The sequence below is a fragment of the Erithacus rubecula genome, assembly GCF_903797595.1.
Source record: "Erithacus rubecula genome assembly, chromosome: 23".
NCBI classification, from domain to species: Eukaryota; Metazoa; Chordata; class Aves; order Passeriformes; family Muscicapidae; genus Erithacus; species Erithacus rubecula.
In genome coordinates this window covers 6,725,742-6,744,634 of record NC_136675.1, presented here as the reverse complement: position 1 = coordinate 6,744,634, position 18,893 = coordinate 6,725,742, and the positions used below count along the sequence as shown (strand labels likewise).

Here is an 18,893-nt window from a genome sequence, read left to right as displayed (position 1 = left end):
CCTGGGGAATGAATTTGTGCTTCCAACCCGAGTTACAAATCTATAAAACAGATTAGCACACTTCACATAAGGCCACAAACGTGTCAGGGATCCACCCAGGATGGTTAAATCCACCTTTTAATTAGCAGGAGCCTCACCCCTCACTGCTGATCCCAGCCCAGGGGGATGGAGCCCCCTGAGCCCCCAGCACGAGGGGGGCTGGGATGGGCAGGAATAAATCCTGGGAATGTGGATTTCTGCCTCTCCCAGCAGAACAAATCCCCCCCTGCTGCTGAACCAGGGGAGCTTTGGGATCCCAGGGGCTGCAAGAGGCTCAGCCTGGAGCCAGGGGGGCTCTTTTTGGCTAAAAGCTTCTCAAGAGAATCCATTCCAGGCACTGCTCACCTTGACAGCTCACACCACTGCTTTCAGTTCAAGTTCTAAAGTGCAAAACTTTGGAGTCTTTGGGTTAAAAAGAGCGTGGGTTCCCACTGGGGGCTGAGAATGGGAGGAGGAGGAGCTGCCCCTGCCTCCCAGAGGGGCTTTGGAGGAGCCCCCCACACCTCCAGGAACTCTGTAAACTCTGAATAAATAAATCCAAGAGCTGCTGGTGGCTTAGAGAAAAGCAAGGTAGAGAAATCCCTGTTGGGGTTGTGAAGCTTTGGTGTAAACTGGGCTGAGGAATCCTCTGGAGGGTCCCTGGGGGGGCTCAGAGCATGAAGAGCTCGTCCCTCTCTGCCCTGCTGGGCTCCAGCTGGTTCCAGTCCACAGGGGACAGGGAATCTGCACTCTGCATGTCCTGGGCTGTCAGCCCCGTGTCCAGCACATGGGGGTTTGTCCTGGACTGGGCCAGCCTGGGGGCACAAACACAGGGTGAGGCTGGAGAACAGAATAAACACTGAGAAACACAGGAAAACACAGAGGGAGACACTGGAGAAGGGAATAGACACTGAGGGAGACATGGGGAAAGAGAATAGACACAGAGAGAAACACAGGAAAACACAGAGTGAGACATGGGAAAAGAGAATAAAACACAGGGTGAGACTGGAGAACAGAACAGACACTGAGGGAGACATGGGGAAAGAGAATAAACACTGAGGGAAACATGGGAAAACACAGAGGGAGACACTGGAGAAGAGAATAGACACTGAGGGAGACATGGGGAAAGAGAATAGACACAGAGAGAAACACAGGAAAACACAGAGGGAGACACTGGAGAAGGGAATAGACACTGAGGGAGACATGGGGAAAGAGAATAAACACTGAGGGGAAACATGGGAAAACACAGAGTGAGACACTGGAGAAGAGAATACAACAGAGGGAGACATGGGGAAAGAGAATAGACACAGAGAGAAATATGGGAAAACACAGAGTGAGACATGGGAAAAGAGAATAAAACACAGGGTGAGACTGGAGAACAGAATGGACACTGAGAAACACAGGAAAACACAGAGGGAGACACTGGAGAAGAGAATAGACACTGAGGGAGACATGGGGAAAGAGAATAAACACTGAGAAACACAGGAAAACACAGAGGGAGACACTGGAGAAGAGAATAGACACTGAGGGAGACATGGGGAAAGAGAATAAACACTGAGAAACACAGGAAAACACAGAGGGAGACACTGGAGAAGAGAATACAACAGAGGGAGACATGGGGAAAGAGAATAAACACTGAGAAACACAGGAAAACACAGAGGGAGACACTGGAGAAGAGAATACAACAGAGGGAGACATGGGGAAAGAGAATAGACAGAGAGAAATATGGGAAAACACAGAGTGAGACATGGGAAAAGAGAATAAAACACAGGGTGAGGCTGGAGAACAGAATAAACACTGAGAAACACAGGAAAACACAGAGGGAGACACTGGAGAAGAGAATACAACAGAGAGAGACATGGGGAAAGAGAATAAAACACAGGGTGAGACTGGAGAACAGAATGGACACTGAGGGAGACATGGGGAAAGAGAATAAACACTGAGGGAAACACAGGAAAACACAGGAAAAGAGAATAAAACACAGAGGGAAATATGAGAAACGAGAATAAAACACTGAGGAAAACATGGGAAAACACAGAGGGAGATATGGGAAAAGATAATAAACACTGAGGGAGACATGGGGAAAGAGAATGAACATAGAAAAACAGGTAAACACAGAATGAGACATAAGAAAAGAGAATAAATCACAGGGAAACACAGGAAAAGGGAATAAAACAGGAAAACACAGAGTGAGACATGGGAAGAGAGAATAAAACACAGAGAGAAACACAGAGTGAGATGTGGGAAAAGAGAATAAATCAGAGGGAAACACAGGAAAACACAGAGTGAGATGTGGGAAAAGAGAATAAATCAGAGGGAAACACAGGAAAACACAGGGTGAGATGTGGGAAAAGAGAATAAAACACAGAGGGAAACACAGAGAGCAGGAGGAAAACAGAAAGCAGGACATAAATCAGCCCCTGCTCAGCCCCAGCCTGGGATGGGGAAGCTGAAAATGATCCTGGGAGCCAAAGAGGAGCCAAGGGCTGAGCAGGAACTGCTGCAAAGCCTCGTCCTGCCCCAGGGCTGCAGCTCCAGCACAGGGGGAGGAGGAGGAAAAAGGGACCCTCAGGAGCCTCACCCTGCCAGCACAGGCAGGAAAAGGCACCCCTGAGGAAATGGTTTGTTTGGTTTTGCCTCGAATTTAGAGAGGAAAAAGGAATAAACCAAATTAATGGATGGCCACCCAGGCTGAATCTGTGGGCTGAGCAGAGCAAATGTAGGAGCAGCACACAGAAAAAGCCTCAGGGTGGGAGCAGCACCCAGAAAAAGCCTCAGGGTGGGAGCAGCCCCAGCAGGTGCTGGGGGAGCTCAACTCCCCATCACACACAGCCTTAAAGGGCTGACAAAATATTTGCTTTATCAGGCAGCCTCCAAGCCTATCTTTCAATTAGCAGCTGAGGCTGTGCTGGGGCAGCTGCTGGGTCAGATCCCAGCCCTGATTAGATTAAGGAGCTTTATTAAAAGGCAGCAGCAGCCCAGCCCATGGGGCTGCTCCCCGTGCTGGGAATTACCTTGAAAACGCCTCGTCCAGACCATCATCCATTTCCTTTGTTGAGAGATAAAAAGAGAGACAAGTAGTTGCTAAGAGAGCTGCACAAAAGTGTATTTAGAGATCTGGCTCTGCACTCGGACTAAAAAAAAATAGTAATAAAATATAAAGTATCTGTTGGCTCCTGAGTGCCTCAGTCAGCTCCAGGGAAAAGGTGAGTCCAAGGGGTTTTCCCTTTTTTTTTTTGCCCTCCATCCCTGCTCTGCTCCTGGAGCTGTTTGGGACAAAGCTTTTCCATGCTCAGAGTGAGCAGATCCCAGCAATTCCCAAATCCTGGGGTGCACTCACAGCGTTAATCAGTTAATGAGTGAAGTGTGGGAGCTGTGAGCAGGGGGATTGGGGACTGCAGGAATGGATCCAGCCCCAGAGCTGAGCTCAGGGTTAACCTGGAAGCCTCAGGAAGCTGCAATTACCCCAAAAACCCCAAAACCCTGCAGGGGGCTCAGAGAGGGGCTGGGCTGGGCTGGGGAGGAGCCCCCAGGGCAGGGGGATGGTTTGGGTGGGATCCCAGCCCAGCCCCTGCCCAAAATCCCAGCCTGAAGCAGGGAGAGGCTCCCAGGGCTGCACCATCATCACTTTTCCATCAGAACAATTCACCCAGGACACCCAGAGGAGCAGGGAAATAGAGACAAAGAGCATCAACATAACCTGGTTTAGTGAGAGTGAACAGCAGCAGGGCCACGATTCCTGCCCTGAGCAGAGCCCTGGTGCCCCCAGTGAAGTGACAGAGCTGCAGAGCTCAAACCCTGACAGCAGCACCTGCACCCCTGCACTGAGCCCTGAGCCAAGGGCAGCAGGGACTGAACCCCCAGAGACCCCCTGAGCCAAGGGCAGCAGGGACTGAACCCCCAGAGACCCCCTGAGCCAAGGGCAGCAGGGACTGAACCCCCAGTGACCATTCCCAGTGACCCCAGTGACCCCCTGAGCCAAGGGCAACAGGGACTGAACCCCCAGAGACCCCCTGAGCCAAGGGCAGCAGGGACTGAACCCCCAGTGACCATTCCCAGTGACCCCAGTGACCCCCTGAGCCAAGGGCAACAGGGACTGAACCCCCAGTGACCCCCTGAGCCAAGGGCAGCAGGGACTGAACCCCCAGAGACCCCCTGAGCCAAGGGCAGCAAGGACTGAACCCCCAGAGACCCCCTGAGCCAAGGGCAGCAGGGACTGAACCCCCACTGACCATTCCCAGTGACCCCAGTGACCCCCTGAGCCAAGGGCAGCAGGGACTGAACCCCCACTGACCATTCCCAGTGACCATTCCCAGTGACCCCAGTTATCCCAGTGACCCCCTTACCCACTCCACGTTGTTGTTGACTGAGGGGCTGGGCCCAAAGCTGCTGTTGTCCAGCTCTGGGGACTCTGAGCTGCCCAGGGGGGACCTGGCAGGGTCCCCCAAATCCAGCAGGGTCCCCATGGCTGCAGCTGTGGGCAGAGCAGGGAGGGGTGAGGAGCAGGCACAGCCCAGAGCTCTGCAGGGCTGGACCCCAAATTCCTGCAGGGCTGGACCCCAAATTCCTGCAGGGTGGCCCCAAATCTCAGCTTTGGGGACCCAGGGGGGCAGGGCAGCCCCAAAGCCCAGCAGGTTTGGGAAGGGTCCTGGTGCCCAGCCCTGGGCAGGGCAGCACCCCCAGCTCAGATCTGACAAAGCCAGAATGTCCCCCCAGGGACAATCCCATATCCATCAGGGACAATCCCAAATCCATCAGGGACAATCCTCAATTCCTCAGGGGACAATCCCCAATTCCTCCAGGGACAATCCCCAATCCCCCAGGAATGTTCCCCACCCCTCAAAGACAATCCCCAATCCCCCAGGAACATCCCAAATGCTCCAGGACATTCCCCATCCCTGTTTAGGGACACCCCAAACCCCCCAGGACATTCCCCATCCCTGTTTAGGGACACCCCAAACCCCCCAGGACATTCCCCTGCTGTCTCACCTGGCACAGGGTGAGCAGAACTGCCTGAGCCAGGGCTGTTGGTCCCTTCTGCTGCCAGGATGGATCTTTCCCTCTTCTCCTTCTCTGCAAAGGAGGAAAACCCCAAAAAAAAGATCCCACCAGTGCCTGCAGCTTTTAGGGAGGAGGGATGGGAGGTGCTTTTATCACCTGGGGGAAGGTGAGAGCAAAAATCCCAACAGGGAGCAGGAAGCCAAAATCTGGCTGGACTTACAGGGGTGGCAAAGAAATCTGGGAATTTGAGGCAGGGAAAAAAGTGGGAAAAAACCCAAGAGCCCCTGAGCTGCCTGTGCAGGGGGAGGGATCTCACCTTCCTTTGCTGCCTGCCAGAACTCAAAGGCAATCCTGAAAGCCTGAGCCACAGTCAGGGTGACAGCCTGAGCCTGCAGGGGGGAACAGGGAACCACTGAAAAATCTGAAATGCATCACTGAAATATCTGAAATACATCACTGAAATATCTGAAATCCATCACTGAAATCACTGCAGTATCTGAAATCCATCACTGAAATCACTGCAGTATCTGAAATCCATCACTGAAATCACTGCAATATCTGAAATACATCATTGAAATCACTGAAATATCTGAAATCCATCACTGAAATCACTGAAATATCTGAAATCCATCACTGAAATATGTGAAATGCATCACTGAAATCACTGCAATATCTCAAATACATCACTGAAATCAATCACTGAAATATGTGAAATCGTGGAAATCACTGAAAAACTGAGATAAATGGAATCTCTCTGAAATCTCTTTAGTTCATTTTCCCAGCAGAACCAACCCAGAGCAGCTCCCAGGGCTGTGGGGGGGCCCCAGCACCCCCAAAATCCACAAACACCCCCCCCAAGAGCCAGCAGTGCTAATTTGATTTTATTGACAGGGTTTTATTGAGCTCATCTGAATGTCAGAGCTATTTCCATCCCTGATGGAAGTGCAAATGCTTTATGGCAAAAAACCCCTTAAATATGGTAATTAAGGATGAAACTCCTCACAGCTGTTTACAATTTCAGCTGTCACATCTGAATCAAGTTTAATAGACCCAGCTACTGCTGAGAATTACCCAGGAACTGAAAATATGGATTCATGAGCTGCCTGGGACTGGGAGCAGGGATCACCTCAGCAGCAAGAGTTCCTGCATTCTACAGAGCAGAAAAAATAAAATTATTCAGAGTTTTTGCCACCAAAAGGCTTTGGAGAACTTTATTTGCAGGGGGGAATGCACTGAGCTGATGCAGCACTGAGATAATTCTTTTAGCAGCAGGAAGATTTAAATTTTAATTTGCAAAGTGAGGCTTATCTTGGCTATGCAAGGATGAGAGCACAGGCTGAGGAGAGGGGGGACAACTTATGGATGCCATTATTCTCTCCAAAAGGAAAAAAACTAATAAAAAATGAGCTGGGGGAGGCAGAGAATAGGAACAGAGCTGTGGGGGCTGAGCTGCTGGGATGGGCAGGGTGGGTGTGTTGGGTTGATGTGGCCAGAAATGTGGATTTATCTCCATCTGTTAACCCAGGTGGAGCAGTGACCCTGATCTCCTGGAGATATCCTCTGCTAATGGGCCATCTTTAAACCAGCTGGGGCAATCATCTTTATCTTCCCACAGCCCATCCTCCCTCCAGGAGATATCTCCTGTTAATGGGCCATTGTTTAAAACTGGGTGTGGCAGTGATTCTCATCTCTGTGGGAGATATCTCCTGTTAATGGGCCACTGTTTTAAACTGGGTGTGGCAGTGACTCTTATCCCTGTGGAAATTATCTCCTGTTAATGGGCCATTGTTTAAAACTGGGTGTGGCAGTGATCTTTATCTCCTGGCACACATTATCTGCTAATGGGCCATCTTTAAACCAGCTGGGGCAATCATCTTTATCTTTCCACAGCCCATCCTCCCTCCAGCAGATATCTCCTGTTCATGGCCAGTGAGTCCCAGAGCATGACTGATAAAATTCCATCATCCCACTGGGAGATGCTCCAGCCAGGGGGAGGAGCCAAACATTTCCTAATTAGGTAAAAAACTGAGATTTTGGACAGCAGTTACTTTCCTTCCACTGGATTCCAGAGGAAAACCAGACCTTTCCACATCATCCCTGGAGCTTCAGAGCAAACTGCACCTTCTCCAGGAGCACTGCTCCAGCTGAGCCACATCTGCCCCTGCAGGAGGATGCAGCACCATGGAATGGGACTGTGCCACCACCCTGACTGACTGACTGTGCCAGCTTGGATTCTGACTCTGGCAGGGCTGGGATTGTTCTGTGTAATACTGCATTTCTACTTTAATTTTCCTAGTAAAGAACTGTTATTCCTATTCCCATATCTCTGCCTGAGTGCCCCTTAATTTCAAAATTACAATAATTTGGAGGGAGGGGGTTTGCATTCTCCATTTCAAAGAGAAGCTGCTGCCTTTATTGGCAGACACCTGTCCTTAAACCAGGACACTGGGGATGGCCAGGGTGGGAATGGCCACAGGGGGGGTTTGGGACACCCTGTTCCCCATGCAAGGGGCACCAGGGAGGATTTCTGGGATCAGAGGGGGCTGGGCTGCCCCTCCTGGTGTGGGCAGGGGGCTCATCCCCAGCTCTGGCTCCCCCAGGGCTCTTCCTGCCCTGCTCCTCTCTCTCCTCCCCAGGTCCTTTCCCCTCCTGGAGCACTGAACCAGCAGGGAAAGGTCCCAGGAGGGCTCAGAGCCAGAGCCCCCCCGCCAAAATCTCTGCTCTGAGCCCCATCCCTGACACAGCAGGGTCTGGGCAGGTCCTTGCAGGGTCAGGTCCTTGCAGGGTCAGGTGCTCTCAGCCTCACTCCAGAGAGGATTTCTGCAGCCAGCACAAGAATGGGATGAGCAGCAGGGTAAGAGCCTGGGAGCTCCCCCTGAGCCTTCCTGCAGCCCCTCAGCCCCCTCCTCCTCCTCCTCCTCCCCTGGCCCTGCACTGACCATTTTCCTCTTGGAGCACAGGAAGGCGTGGCACTCCAGGCTCTCGTTCTGCTGGTTCTGGGCAATGTAGGCAAAGACTTTGTCATGGCTCTTGTCTGCTGTGCAGTAGGAAATCCTGCAAGGCAAACAGGGCTGGGGACAGGGGCTGGGCCCTGCAGAGGCTCCCCAGGCTGCAGCAGCAGCTGCTCAGCTGCAGGGCCCAGCAGGGAGCACGGGGATGGCACAGGGTGGCACAAATCCCTCCCAGAGTGCAGGAGGTGATGGCACAGGCTGGGCAGGGAGAGAGGGCAGGGTGAGACCCACAGGCACCAGAGAGAAAAGAGAAGGAGAAGAAGATGAGAAAGAGAAGAAGAGAGAGAAGAAAAGAGGAGAGAGAAGAAAAGAGAAAAGGAAGAGGAGAAAGAAGAGAAAAGGAAGAGATGAAGACAGATAAAGAGGAGAAGAGAGAGAAGATAAGAGAAGGGAGAGAGAAAAGCAAAATAAGAGAAAGAGAAGAGAGTGCAAATGATCTGTAAATGCCCCTGAATTCATCCCAGAGCAGCAGCCCTGGGGCACAGGGCCAGGAGAGCCCCCCCAGAGCTGACCTGTAGATGGAAATGTTCTCAATGAGCTCGTTGGTGCTGCTGTCCCTCAGCACAATCCCCCGTGGGGACACCTTCAGGGTCACCTTCTGCAGCTTCTTGCCACTTGCTTTTGCCTTTGGGAGGGAAAAGAGACAGGATTTGACCAGTGCCACCTCCACAGGGGTGGGAGCAGGTTCTGGGGACACACCTGGGGGATGGGGAGGGACAGGGGATGGCTGGAAATGTGCAGGGGGAGGTTGGGAATCAGGGGGTGACTGGAAATCCCCCCTCTGGGGCTGCAGTGGCACAGTGGCTGTGCTGGCTGGGAACTGCCCCAATCCCTGCCCCTTCCAACCCCCCAGATCCTGGGAGGAACCCCCAAAACGGCTCTGGCCACGCTCCAAAAGCTCTCCCAGACCCAGGGCAGGCTGAGCCCAGCAGGTCAGAGCCTCCTCACACACCCTGGCTTATCAGGGGAGCCAGAGCCAGGGGTGGAACTGTCTGCAACCCCAAACTCCTGGAGCTGCAACTCCAACAGCCCTGAAAATCCCAAACCCCATGGAGCTGCAATTCCACCACATCTGGAAATCCCCAAATCCCCTGGAGCTGCAATTCCACCACATCTGGAAATCCCCAAATCCCCTGGAGCTGCAGCTCTGAAACCCTTCCCAGTGAGACTCCCCCGAAGATCAGGGGACACTCGGGGACACTTGGGGACACTCACAGTGGCCACGATCCTCTTGACAGCAGCTGCAGAGAGCTCCTCTCCCTTGGGCTGCTCCACCAGGGTCATGCCCAGGTACTTGAGGGTGAAGAGCATCCCCTCCAGCAGCGTCTCCCTCGTGTCTGTCCAGTTCTCAGGCAGCTCTGGGGACACGGGGGAGGATCCTGGACTCAGAGCCAGGAGCAGCCCCAAGGGCTCAGAGGGGAGGCAGCAGCACCTGAGCCACAGGAGCTCACCTGGGAGCCTCCCCTGCAGCCTCCAAGGCAGCAAAAACAAACCCCCAAATGCTTCCCACGAGCCCCAGAAAAAGGCAGGGACCCTCCAGGAGCCCCCAGGGCAGCGACCTGACCCTGCACGGATCAAATGGGATTTGCTGCTAAGCCCGGGCAGCTGCTGGGATCCAGGTGAGGAGAATCAGAAGAGGTCACTGCTGTCCCCTCGGGAACCTCCCCGAGCTGCTGGGGGGGCTCCGAGCACAGGGGACAAGGGGGGGACAAAGCCAAGGGCAGGCGGGGGCTCTAAACCTCAAATTCCACAGTAGAAGCAAAATCAAAATCAGCCTGGGATGGGCTGAAGGAGCAGGAGGCCAAAGCAGAGCCCTGGGAGGGGAAGAGCAGCGGGAGCAGCCACAGGCACAAGTTCTGCTGTCGCCTCGGGGGCGCGGTGGCCCCGCGGGGCCATCGATCGCGGGGACGGGGCCAGCAGCGGGAACGGGTCACGGAGTGACCGGAGGGACAACAGCACTGCCTGGGGACACGGGCACAGGGGGGACACTGGGACAGACGGACACGGGGACAGGGGGGACACTGGGACAGACGGACACGGGCACAGGGGGACACTGAGACAGAGGGACACTGGGACAGACGGACACGGGGACAGGGGGACACTGGGACAGAGAGACACGGGGACAGGGGGACACGGGGACAGGGGGACACTGGGACAGAGGGACAGACACGGGGACAGACGGACACGGGGACAGGGCCACCCCCAGCCCGGCGCGAGCGGCGCGCAAGGGGCGGAGCAAAACGTGCGGCGAAAAGTGCGGCTTAAAGTGAAGCCAAAGTGAAGCTAAAAGTGCGGCTTAAAGTGAAGCTAAAAGTGAAGCTAAAAGTGAAGCTAAAAGTGCGACTGAAAGCGAAGCTAAAGTGCAAAAAAGAGCGGCGAGAGAGACCCAAAGTGCGGCGAGAAGCGAGTGCAGGGCTGGGAGGGAGGAGGAGAGCGGGCGGGGAACAGCGGAAAGAAGGGGAAAGAGCGGGGAAAGTGGCGGGAGCGGGTCCGGGGGGTCCGGGGGTCCGGGGGTCGGGGCCGCGCTCACTCTGGTGCCGCCCGCCCGCCCAGGGCGCTCGGGTCCCGCCGGGGCTCCGCAGCAGGGCCCGGCCCGCCGAGCGCAGCGCCTCCATCCCGGCCCGGCGCCGCGGGATGCGAATGGCCGTGACGTCACGGGACACGCCCCGCGCGGGACACGCCCATGGCGCGCGGGGCGGGGCACAAAGTTCCGCGGGGTCCCAAAAACTTCCCGGGACGTAAAACTGTGCAGGGACCCAAAATCTCCGCGGTGTCCCAAAACTGTGCAGGGAACCAAAAGTTGTGCGGGGTTCCAAAAGTTTTGCGCGGTTCTTAAAGTTGTGTAGGGAGCCAAAAGCTCCGCGAGGTTCCCAAAACTGTGCGGGGTCCCAAAAACTCTGTGGGGTCTCAAAAACTTCGGAGGGACCCTAAAGCTGTGTAGAGATCCAAAAGTTGTGCAGAGTCCCAAAAATTCTGCAGGGAAACAAAAGTTTCACAGGGTCCCCAAACTGTGCGAGGTCCCCAAAACTTCAGAGGGACCCTAAAGCTGTGCAGGGTCCCAAAAACTGTGCAGGGTCCCAAAAACTGTGCAGGGACCCAAAACTCCACGGGGACCCTAAAGTTGTGCACAGACCGAAAAGCTCAGCAAGGGACCCTAAAGCTGTGAGGGGTCCCCAAAGTTTCTCGGGGTCCCCAAAAATTGTGTGGGGTCCCAAAAGTTGTGCGGAATCCCAAAAGCTGCAGCATCACTGGGGTCCTTCGCTGTCGGGATGGGCTGGGATGTTACTGGAGGGGCTGGGATGTTACTGGGATGGGGCTGGGATGTTACTGGGAGGGGCTGGGATGTTACTGGGATTGGGGCCTGTTGATGTTTACTGGGAATGAGCTGGGGATGGTTACGGGAGGGGATGGATGTACTGGGATGGCTGGGCTGTGAACGGGCGGGGCTGGGATGTACTGGGAGGGGCTGGGATGTTACTGGGAGGGGCTGGGATGTTACTGGGATGGGCTGGGATGTTAACTGGGAGGGGCTGGGATGTTACTGGAGGGGCGGGATGTACTGGATGGGCTGGGATGTTACTGGGAGGGGGCTGGATGTTACTGGGAGGGGCTGGGATGTTACTGGGATGGCTGGGATGTTACTGGGAGGGGCTGGGATGTTACTGGGATGGGCTGGGATGTTACTGGGATGGCTGGGATGTTACTGGGAGGGGCTGGGATGTTACTGGGATGGCTGGGATGTTACTGGGAGGGGCTGGGATGTTACTGGGATGGGCTGGGATGTTACTGGGAGGGGCTGGGATTTACTGGGAGGGGCTGGGATGTTACTGGGAGGGGCTGGGATGTTACTGGGAGGGGCTGGATGGGAAACCGCCGGTGCTGGCACAGCCTGGCCGGGGGTCCCGGGGGGTCCCTGTTTCTCTCCACATCCCAAATTCCTCCCCTGGCTCCTCCCTTGGAGCTCTGAGCCCAGGAAATTCTGAGTTTCCTGAGCTGCCCAGGAATTTGGGGGTTTTTTTGGGAATTTGATGAATTGTTTTGGGGAGAATTTGGGAATTTTTCATTCAGCAAAAAAGCTGCTCAGGCTCGAGGGAGGGCTGTGGGTTCTGCAGCTCCCTTCAGGGAGGTGCAAACTCCAGGAATGAATTTTTCCCAGCCGTTATTTGGGTTAATTCTGCTTTTTATCACGGGCAGTCCAGCCCTCACCTCCTGTTAAACTGGATTAATTCCACTGGCAGTGCTGGAGCTCAGACTGACACCAGCACATCTTGTTATATAACACGGCCAAGATAAAAATACAGCAGGGGAAATATCAGCTGAAAACCAGTGCTGGAATTTCCACTGGGATTCCAAAAATCAAAGCACTGCACAAACCAGGATTGATTTAAAGACTCATCCTGGGGAGGGAAATATTGAAATTAAAGTGCTGAGTTTTTTTTGGGAAGAACCTGCACTCCCCATCCTTTGGAAAAATTTCATTTTCATCTCAGCCCTGGAGGAGCTGCTGGCACCTTCCTGACCTGTGAGAGCCACAACATCTGAATTTTTAAAAATTAATTCTTTATAAAACTCCTTTTTATTTATTTTTATTATTTTTTAAACCCAGCAGTGCTGCTCTGCCCTCTCCCCTGTTTTATTCTGCATTTCTGCTGTGATTTCTCTCCCTCCAAGCTGAATTTTTTTTTTCCTGCTGCCCCTTGGTGTCCCCCCCAATTAAATTGGATATTCTGGAATAAACTCAGCCAGGAGCAGCAGATGGGCAGATTTTGGAGATAATAATAATAATAATAATAATAATAATAATAATAATAATAATAATAATAATAATAATAATAATAATAATTGTAAACATCTCCTTGATAATGCTGATAATCCCCTTACCCAGCCTGGGACCCAGGTGCCAAAAATGAGATTTAATTTTTTAGTAAAACATCAAAGTTTGATAAAGATTAATAGGAGATAAAGATAATAAAGTCAGGTTTAACAGATGGGGGTTTGATATTTAGTTAAGAGCATTTTTGTTATTTTCAAGAGAATTTACATCTTTTTTAAAATTAATATTTATGGATATGGGTTGGGGGAGGTGACCCCAAAATTCTGCCTCCTCAGCAGGGTCAGGGCACTGAAACCCAAAAACCCCAAAGGGGAGAATCAATAATTATCAATAATTATCATTAATTATCAATGATTATCAATGATTATCAATGATTATCAATAATTATCAATTATTATCAATTATTATCAATAATTATAAATAATTATCAATAATTCTGCTTCATGGGACTGGGAAATGTCTGGAATAAAAAAAACCCAAATAAACAGGAGATGTTTGATCTGATATCAGAAATAATCCAGAGCAGGAGGTATCAGAGTATTTGATAGGAAACTGGTGAAATTTAAATTTTTTTTGTTGTTTTTTTCTGAAGTTTGGCTGCTCTGAGTCAAACCCTGAGCACAATCCAAGAATTTCTAAATTTCCTCTAAATTTCCTCTTCCTCCACACAACAACAAGGGTAGGAAGAAACATTCAAATGTCATATTTAAAAAAAAAAAAATTAATTTTTTCCAGCCTGTGGATCCCCCAGGAGCCCTGAGCCCTCTCGTGGCTGCTGGGGACAGGACAGGAAATAATTTCAATTTAATTTTCTCTCCAACTCCCATTTTGTGGGATTGGAAGGAGATTTTTGGGGTTTGGAGTGCAGAAAATTCACCTGTCACATCCAGATGTCCTGAAAAATGAAATTTTTGGAGCAGCTTCTGGGCATGGGAATGGAAAAGAAAAAAAGGAAATTTTTTTTTTTTTTTTAGGTGCTGAAGGCAAAGTGAGGGCAGGAAAATAATTTCAGAAATTGAATTAAAAAGGAAGAAAAAAGGGAAAAAAGTGGGGGGAGAATGAGAAAAAAAAAAAGGGAAAAAGTGGGAAAAAATAGGGGGAAAAAGGGGAAAATAGATAATAATAAAAATATAATAATAAATAAATATAATAAAATAAAAATAATGATATTTCCTCAGGGAAGTTCTGGCAGTGGCAGTTTGGAATTTCCTGAAGGATTTTACCTGGAGCCAAAAAAATCTAAAGCCCAAAAGGAAAAAACTTACCTGGAATAAAAAATTAAAATTTCCTTTGTGCTTCTATATCAGGGCAGTTAAAAAGGCAAAAAAAAAAACCCCAAAAAACAAAACAAAACAAAAAAAAATTAAATTTTTTCTCCAAAATCACAGCACAAAAGCAGCTGGAGTTGGATCCCAGGGGATGAAATTTGTGATTTTTTTCTGTTGATTTGAGTGTTTTGCTCCTTTTTTTGTTGTTGTTCCATGAGGCAACCTGGCAATTAACAGCATAATTAAAAAAAAAAAAAGCAAATAAATTTTTTTTCAGAATTTCCACTGCAATGTTTGCAAAAAGCTGAAGGTGGAGTTGGATTTTTAATTGATCCCCTTCCCCAAATCCCCAATTCTCCCAAACTCTGAGCCAGGGCAGAAATCACCAGTGCAAAAAAACCTTTTTTGTGGTATAAATACAGATTTTTGTGTTTATAAATCCCCTTTTTTGTGGGTATAAATTCCCTTTTTTGTGGGTATAAATACAGATTTTTGTGGGTATAAATACAGATTTTTTGTGAGTGTGAACCCCCCTTCCTGTGAATATAAATACAGATTTTTCTGGATATAAACCCCCACGTTTTGAGGATATAAACACCCCTTTTTGTGGCTATAAATGCACATTTTTGTGAGTATAAACACCCTTTTTTGTGGGTGTAAACTTCCCTTTTTCTGAGTGTAAACACACATTTTTTGTAGGTACAAACCCCCCTTTTTTGTGAATATAAATCCCCCTTTTTGTGGCCATAAATACACATTTTTTTTGGGTGTAAACACACATTTTTTTGTGGGTACAAACCCCCCTTTTTCTGGGTACAAATCCCCCTTTTTCTGGGTAAACCCAGTTTTTTTCTGGGTATAAATCCCCTTTTTTTTTTTGGGTACAACCCCCCCCCCCCTTTTTTGGGTAAAAATCCCCCTTTTTCTGGATATAAACACATTTTTGTGAGTATAAATCCCCCTTTTTTTGGGTATAAACATATTTTTTTGTGTGTATAAATCCCCCTTTTTCTGGATATAAACACATTTTTTTTTGTGTGTGTATAAATCCCTTTTTTTGGCTACAAACCCCTTTTTTTAACTCTCTCCAATTTATTCCTTTCCCCTTAACCCAAAAAATCCCCTTTGGCAGGAGGAGAGCTCAGGGTGTAAAATCAGAATAAAATCAGAATAAACCCCCCCAGTGCAGCTTTCCCTCAAGTTTCCTCTTGAAATGAATTTTTTTTTGTTGCTTTTTTTCTTTTTTTTTTTTTTCCAAGGCACTGTGAACAAGACTCTGTAGCAATTGTCAATGAGTGAAAATATAAATAGAAATATTTCACACAACAAGCACCAGCACATCATCAGCTATTCTTTATTCCTTCCCTTAAACAACGGCCCTGGAATTTGTTTGGTCCTTTGAGGGGGAGAAAAAAAAAAAAAAAAAATCAAATTATCTTCTGTAACATCCACGTGTTTGTATTTAATACATTTATAAATCAAAGCTTTGTTGGATTGTTTTACCCTTTCACTGGGAAAACTGAAGGGTTTTCCTCATTGGGTGATTCTGAAAATCCAATTTGACCATTAAATAAAAAAACTGAGGAGAAAGGGTTCAAAACCAAGCAAAGCCCTGTGGGTTTTTTATTTTTTTTCAAGAGGAAACCATGCAAGAGTACATAAAAAGGCAAAATTGGCTACTTGAAAACCAAGAATTATTTTTTAATGCGTTGGCCAAGGAAAACAAATCTCAAAGTTCTGTGAGGTTTTCTAAAAATTTACAAGAAAAAAAAAAAAAAACCCAAAAAAAACCCAAAAAACCAAAAAACAGATGGGCAGTTCTAGCTCAATGCTCTTTTCTCCTGCTGGAAATGACAACAAACACAGTTCCCACACAAAAGAATTTTTTTCATCTTGACTGCAAGAGGGCCCTGAGGGCACAGAGAGCCTTGGCATGGTTTCACTTTTTCAGGGGCTGGTAGACAGAGGCGTTGGGGTCCAGTCCAGAGGGGCTGGGCTCCACAAATTTGGAGGAGTAGTGGGGGGCCACGGGGCTGAGGGTGCTGGTGGCTGCAGTGTAGGAGATGCTGGGCATCACTGCCATCACCTCAGCAATCTTCTGCTTCAGCTCCTTGATCTCCTGGTCCTTCTGCAGGACCTGCCCTGCAACGGCAAAGCAAAGCCTGAGAGCTGCTGGAGATCCTTCTGAAGGACCTGCCCTGAACAGCACAGCACAGCCTGAGAGCTGCTGGAGATCCTTCTGAAGGACCTGTCCTGAACAGCACAGCCTGAGAGCTGCTGGAGATCCTTCTGAAGGACCTGTCCTGAACAGCACAGCCTGAGATCTGTCCTGAACAGCACAGCACAGCCTGAGAGCTGCTGGAGATCCTTCTGAGGGACCTGTCCTGAACAGCACAGCCTGAGAGCTGCTGGAGATCCTTCTGAGGGACCTGCCCTGAACAGCACAGCCTGAGAGCTGCTGGAGATCCTTCTGAAGGACCTGTCCTGAACAGCACAGCACAGCCTGAGAGCTGCTGGAGATCCTTCTGAAGGACCTGTCCTGAACAGCACAGCCTGAGACATGCTGGAGATCCTTCTGAAGGATCTGTCCTGAACAGCACAGCCTGAGAGCTGCTGGAGATCCTTCTGAAGGACCTGCCCTGAACAGCACAGCACAGCCTGAGAGCTGCTGGAGATCCTTCTGAAGGACCTGTCCTGAACAGCACAGCCTGAGAGCTGCTGGAGATCCTTCTGAAGGACCTGTCCTGAACAGCACAGCCTGAGAGCTGCTGGAGATCCTTCTGAGGGACCTGCCCTGAACAGCACAGCCTGAGAGCTGCTGGAGATCCTTCTGAAGGACCTGTCCTGAACAGCACAGCCTGAGAGCTGCTGGAGATCCTTCTGAAGGACCTGTCCTGAACAGCACAGCACAGCCTGAGAGCTGCTGGAGATCCTTCTGAAGGACCTGCCCTGAACAGCACAGCACAGCCTGAGAGCTGCTGGAGATCCTTCTGAAGGACCTGCCCTGAACAGCACAGCACAGCCTGAGAGCTGCTGGAAATCTCTGTGCAGCCTGACAGTGCTGAAATCATATCCTGATATTCCTGAAATCATATCCTGATATTCCTGAAATCATATCCTGATGGTGCTGAAATTGTATCCTGAAATTTTATATTGATACTCCTGAAATCAGCCCTGACAGCCCTGAAATCTTATCCTGATCTCCTGAAATCATATCCTGATATTCCTGAAATCATATCCTGAAATAATCTCCTGATATTCCTGAAATCATATCCTGGTATCCCTGAAATCATCTCCTGATATCCTGAAATCATCACCTGATATCCTGAAATCAGCTTCTGATACTCCTGAAATCATCTCCTGATATCCTGAAATCATCTCCTGATATCCTGAAATCATCTCTTGAAATCATCCCCTGATATTCTGAAATCAGCACCTTTGTGCAATCAATTGCAGCCTATCTGCCAAGACCAGGCTTGTGCTGCTCTTCATCTGCCAGGACCTGGTGGACATTTGTGGGACCTGACAAAGTGCCAGCAGAGCAGTCCAGGGATGCTCTGTGACCAGCACTGCTCACCTGGCAGAGCTCTGACAACAAAACCAGAACAATGATTGATTCCTGCAAGGAAACCAGGCTGTTAAAAGGAGCTGCAAACCAGCTTGGGTGCAGTGTGGGGTGGGCTGAGACCCCTCACCCTCCCCCATGCTCTGTCTGTATAAAATAAACCAATCTGAACTCTGCTGAAATTGAGATTTTTGCTGCTCCCTGGCAAGCCCTGGGTACCTTGGGCAATCTCCAGCTGCCTTTTGGCATCTCCCAGGGCAGAGAACAGGTCCAGCTTGATCCTGGTCTCTGCACTCAGGCTGTTCTCCAGGTGCTGGGTCTTGTCCTGCATGGCTGAGAGTGCAGACATCAACACCTCAGTGTCCTTCTCATTCTCCTTGTACTTCCTCAGCTCCTGCAGGGAATGGGGGAGATGTGAGTTGAGGGATGTGAGCAAAAAAAATGTGAGTGTGGGGAGGGGGGAAAAGTGAGAAATGTGAGAATTGTGGGTCTGGGGGATGTGAGCAAAAAAATGTGAGTATGGGGGGGAAAAAAGTGAGAAATGTGAGAATTGTGAGTCTGGGGGGAAAATGTGAGTCTGGGGGATGTGAGCAAAAAAATGTGAGTATGGGGGGGGAAAAAGTGAGAATTGTGAGAATTGTGAGTCTGGGGGGGTGTGAGCAAAAAATATGTGAGTCTGGGGGGGAAATGTGAGTCTGGGGAGAATGTGAGCAAAAAAATGTGAGTCTGGGGGGGGGAAATGTGAGAAATGTGAGTCTGGGGGTGGAAAAATGTGAGAATTGTGAGTCTAGGGGGGAAATGTGAGAATTGTGAGTCTGGGGGGTAAAAATGTGAGAAATGTGAGCTTGGGGTAAAAAATGTGAGAATTGTGACCCTGGGGGTAAAAAATGTCATCTGGGGGATAAAAATGTCATCCTGGGGGAGAAAAATATGAGCCTGGGAGTAAAAAAAAGTGAGCCTGGGGGAGAAAGTGCCATCTTGGGGACCAAAAATGTCATTTTGTGGACAAAAAGTACCAACCTGTAGGGCAAAAATGTCATCCTGGGGGGATTTACACAGCACAGAGCCCCAGGAGTCTCCCCTTCCCCACACTGGGCCTGATATTAATTAAAATTATACTTAATTAAGGTATCACTTCCAGTAATTACCCTGCAAGTGATTAAAGCTGTAATTGCAGCACCATTTGCTCTGGGCCT

At 49.9% G+C, this 18,893-nt stretch overlaps 2 protein-coding genes across 3 annotated transcripts in view; both read right to left on the bottom strand.

Annotated features, from left to right (window-relative positions):
- Positions 1-544: 544 nt before the first annotated feature.
- Positions 545-10,655, bottom strand: LDLRAP1 (low density lipoprotein receptor adaptor protein 1). The gene is made up of 9 exons (XM_079325735.1): positions 10,561-10,655; positions 9,246-9,388; positions 8,543-8,655; positions 7,959-8,073; positions 5,336-5,408; positions 5,008-5,091; positions 4,365-4,492; positions 3,033-3,067; positions 545-833 (listed from the first exon to the last, which is right to left on the bottom strand). The coding sequence occupies exons 1-9, from the start codon at positions 10,643-10,645 to the stop codon at positions 689-691; spliced, it is 921 nt and encodes a 306-aa protein (XP_079181861.1). The 5' UTR covers positions 10,646-10,655; the 3' UTR covers positions 545-688.
- Positions 10,656-15,462: 4,807 nt separating this feature from the next.
- Positions 15,463-18,893, bottom strand: part of MACO1 (macoilin 1) — a 28,197-nt gene continuing 24,766 nt past the window's right edge. For both annotated transcript variants that reach the window (XM_079325446.1, XM_079325447.1), the window contains exons 10-11: positions 17,917-18,091; positions 15,463-16,274 (exon numbers count right to left, since the gene is read on the bottom strand). In XM_079325446.1, the coding sequence (XP_079181572.1) occupies positions 16,072-16,274; positions 17,917-18,091 (378 nt within the window). In that variant the 3' untranslated portion in view covers positions 15,463-16,071. The remainder of the gene's footprint in view (positions 16,275-17,916; positions 18,092-18,893) is intronic.